Source organism: Cryptomeria japonica, chromosome 5, assembly GCF_030272615.1.
Source record: "Cryptomeria japonica chromosome 5, Sugi_1.0, whole genome shotgun sequence".
Classification (NCBI taxonomy): Eukaryota; Viridiplantae; Streptophyta; class Pinopsida; order Cupressales; family Cupressaceae; genus Cryptomeria; species Cryptomeria japonica.
This window is the reverse complement of record NC_081409.1, coordinates 287,111,542-287,115,719: the sequence shown is the minus strand read 5'-3', so window position 1 is coordinate 287,115,719 and position 4,178 is coordinate 287,111,542. Positions and strand designations below refer to the sequence as shown.

General features: G+C 38.6%; 1 protein-coding gene across 1 annotated transcript; it reads left to right on the top strand.

Annotated features, from left to right (window-relative positions):
- The first annotated feature begins 551 nt into the window (after positions 1 to 551).
- Positions 552 to 3,261, top strand: LOC131043960 (putative UPF0481 protein At3g02645). The gene is made up of 5 exons (XM_059220589.1): positions 552 to 688; positions 878 to 1,075; positions 1,213 to 1,297; positions 1,443 to 1,747; positions 2,122 to 3,261. Exons 1-5 carry the CDS (start codon positions 552 to 554, stop codon positions 2,909 to 2,911), a joined length of 1,515 nt encoding a protein of 504 aa, XP_059076572.1. The 3' UTR covers positions 2,912 to 3,261.
- The last annotated feature ends 917 nt before the right edge of the window (positions 3,262 to 4,178 follow it).

Sequence of the window (4,178 nt, the reverse complement as noted above, 5' to 3'; positions counted from 1 at the left end):
GCGTTTAGATGGCATAACTGGATCCGAGCTCACATCTTACTGAAATAAGGAGAGATTTAAATTCAAAAGGAGATAACCGTTTCCACAAGACCACCAAAGATATGCATTTAGGCTGTTGCTAAAAAATAGGGTGCAACTACAGCTAAATTCTACCCACCTCTTTAAAAAACATCTCATTTTTTTAATTATTTATGTTGATTATTTTGATTTGCTTGACTAATCGACCGGACATCCTGATCCCACCAATGAATGAAAGTGCCCTGAGCTGCTAGTTTTGAAAGGGCATTTGCCACTAATTTGCTTCCCTGTAGATATGCTTTGCTTCAAAATGCTCTATTCTAGCCAAATTTTCTAATATTTTATCTAAAATTGCTTGAAGTCTCCAATTTGGAGTTTGTTTCCTCTTAATTGCATTTATTGCTATTTCCGAATCTCCCTCCACTGAGACATTTCTTAGACTATGCTTGATGTAGTCCATCAGACCAAGCTGCAATGCTTTGAATTCAGCTATATTATTAGTGTCAGGTGGGATTGGCTTTGCCATTTTCCCTATGATTACTCCTGAATGGTCTCTGATTACGTATCCTATTCCAGAAGGGCCTAGATTGCCTCTGGAAGCACCATCAAAGTTTAATTTTAACCAGCCAGGCTTTGGAGGGGTCCGGGTGACATCCTTTCTGGAGTTGTGGTATGCGCCAAAATGACGAATACACGTAGGCTGTAGCGCTAATAAAGAAAATTTTTATTTGATACCATGCAACGAGCATGTGAAGAAGCTTCAACTGCAGCCACTCACCAAATTCGTTTGTGTTCTATCAGGATACGATTGATATACCAGCACTCTCTTCCATAATTTCTCCTTAAACCCTTCTATCAGGATACGGTTGATATACCTTCAAGTCAGAGATGGTCTTCGCGAAAACAATGAATTAGAAGAAGAAGAGAGAGAATTGCGCATATGCGTGTTCAACGTCCCAAAGGAATTGCTGGTAATGAAGACAGAAGCATACATTCCACAGTCTGTTTCTATCGGGCCATATCACCAGTGGAGACCTGAGCTATACGAGATGGAGAGGTACAAAGTGGCTGCCGCGCGAAGATACCAGAAAAGGATCGCCACTCAAAAGTTTGAAGTCGTAGTGGAAGAGTTGCGGAAGTACGAGTGGCAAATCCGAAGCTGTTATCACAAATACCTGGACTTCAATGAGGAAGCTCTGGCTTTGCTAATGGCGTTGGACGCCTCCTTTGTTCTCGAGTGCTTGCAATTCTATGCGAAGCAGGCGGACAAAACAAGCCAGTAAGTGTTCTCGGAAGTAAAGCAGCTGGGAAACGTTCTCGATCCTTCTGGAAGAAGCGTGGCTCACAATGCTATTATGAAAGATCTAATGATGCTCGATAATCAGATACCTTTGTTTGTCTTACGAAAGCTTTTGGAAATGCAGCTGCTTTCTGCAGAGGCAGAGGAGAGGCTCTGCAATCTGCTGACACTTGCGTGCAAAGAATTGTTGCCTTTCATGTTCAAAATGCCGGAGACTTCAAAGCTCCAGATAAAAGATCGGAGACACATACTCGAAGTGCTCTATTACTCGCTTGTCTCCGTCGCCCCCAAAGTTGATTCTTTTCGCAGTGCCGTTGAAATGGAAGAGCAGCCGCTGCCGGATAGGACTAATGTCCAGAAAGCTTTGAATTTGCCATGGAAGGCGCTCTCTGCTCTCAATGTCCGCCCCATTGAACGGATATTTCAGGGAAGGAAGCAATTTTTGAGTATTTATTTTCAACATTTCCCTTATTTTCTTAAGGAATCAAATGCGCGCATAAAGGAAATATTTTTTCTTATTTGTTATAAAATATTTTCTGTATTGGCATAAAAGAATTTAGATCCTGATTTCTCACCTGAAATTTCGTGCCTTTTTATGAAAGATTTACTGAAACTTCTCGTAAATTTTCATTGAAAAATTTAGATCCCGATTTCAAGCCTTTTTTTGGAAGATTTACTGAAACTTTCAGAAAATATTTATTACCAAAATTTAGATCCAGATTTCATGCATTTTTATAAAAGATATACTGAAACTTTTAGAAAATTTTCCAGAAGACTTGATAAATTATACTCTGGTTTCAGGGGAGGGTCGTCCAGTTCGTAATAAAGCTGCCTTTACGCCTTGTTTCCGCTCTCGGAAACCTGCCGGTTCTTAGGGTTTTGAAGGGGCCGATTCTCGTCATCTTCAATTCTTTTTCCGCAGAGAAAACTGACCGGGACGGCACAGGCGAGGACGATTCTTATGTGGAAATTCCTCCTACACGAGACGAGCTGGATATCGCGTCCATTTCCAGCTTATATTCAGCCGGACTAAAATTCCTTCCCACGGACGGAGACCTTACCACAATACGCTTCGACCAGAAGACTGCCACACTGTACTTTCCCAAGGTTAAATTAGATGCTAATTCAGAAGTGGTTCTCAGAAACCTGGTGGCTTTTGAAGCTTCGGCGAGCCCCGGGGCTTTCATCTTTACTCGCTACACGGATTTAATGAACGGAATGATCGACAGCGCGGAAGATGTTCGATTGCTCCGAACCAGCGGGATTATTTATAATTACTTAGAAAGCGACGGAAAGGCTGCGAGCATGTGGAATGGCATGGGTAAATGCGTGAAATTGACCAAAGTTAAGCAATTGGATGAGGTCATAGCTGAGGTTAATAAGTTCTACAGCAGGAAATGGAGTGTTGCTGTGGAGAAGTGCCTGAAAACTTATGTGTTTGATTCTTGGAAATTCTTGACTCTCTCGGCTGCGCTTATACTTCTCGCTCTCACATGTTTGCAGGCCTTCTGCTCTGCGTATGACTGTAAGAAATGGTTTAGCGACACTGATTTTACTGATGATTCTGAGCGACTGAGTAAAAAATTCCTCTGATAGCCTACTTGTTTTTTCATCCGCCTGTTTTTTGTATTTATGTGATTTCGAGTACTCTGTGGCTTTACCCATATTTTCTGCTTCTGTAATTCTTGCTTTGACTGAAAGGAACAAGTATGTGCTTAGCTCTGCAATGTTTCTTGTTCCTGTTAATATCAGCACGTAACTTCATAAAATTAGTTATCTCCAGACATGCTTTTTAAGCATTAAAGATTAAGGGTGTATGTACTCATCACCGTGCTTGCTCTAAATAATAAATCAATAACAATCAGATTAGGCCTAATAAAATAGTTGGCCTTGCAATATTACATTGAGGCTGGGTCTCTTGAGGGTCTTCACTCTTCAGGATGTATTTGTAAGGAGTAGTCAATCTTATGAAGCCAAAATTTTTTTTTGCTGTATCTTAATGAGGTTTAATATTGGTTATGCTGATAGCAAGATATATTCTGTAATATATAGAATGACAGGTAATCTGTAATATATAGAATGACGGGTAAATTACAAGAAATGTAATAGGTATGTTATGCTAAATGGTTTCAGAGCATTAATTTTTTTGTACAATGCAAAAAGACAGTTAACTTAAAAGATCATTGGTTAATTATATATCTTGTAATTGGATGTAACATAATTTAAGTAGCATGTTGTGAAAAATGTTTTTTATAGTACAAAATAATTTTACGATGTATGGAAATCATTAACCCAAGTATGGAAATCATTAACCCAATAGATTGGTTATGTATAATAAATTTTTTGGTGGTTGACAATGAGGTTTTGTGATATATGTCATTTGTCTTCAAGACCTAAAGAACAAAAGCAATATGATGTCTTCATATTGTTGAGTGGAGTGCAATTGACTTCATTGATCAATATGTATGCTTGAGTCTTAATATTGCCTCATTGTAGTTGATTTTGTCATGGATCAAGAGTAGATTTCTGCAAAAGAGAGATTTGTAATAGTGGAATTAATGCTCCAAAAATAATTGAGAGAGATGTGAGGGAGAGTGGACTAAGAGTTGCATGTACCTTCATTTCTTAGAGACAATTGATGTAATCAAGATTCCTCTTTTTTTCTTATAATTGTGTATGGATTGTTTTGTATTTTGGAGTATCTCTTGAAAGATAATGTTGGCTCAATAGATTACATTGTGTAGATTTTCTTTGTGCTATATTCAAGAATACGATAATACACAATGGTAGTAATGAGCCAAACTCAAGAATATCAACTCTTAACATGGTATATTGTAGTTCAAGAAGACATCTATCGAAA

Bases quoted from the DNA above. Each gene is read 5' to 3' on its own strand.
- LOC131043960 (XM_059220589.1), top strand. From the start codon at position 552: ATGATTACTCCTGAATGGTCTCTGATTACGTATCCTATTCCAGAAGGG. The intron at 1,076-1,212 runs GTACAAAGTGGC...TCAATGAGGAAG, and splicing joins GAGCTATACGAGATGGAGAG to CTCTGGCTTTGCTAATGGCG. The intron at 1,298-1,442 runs GTAAGTGTTCTC...TTGGAAATGCAG, and splicing joins CAGGCGGACAAAACAAGCCA to CTGCTTTCTGCAGAGGCAGA.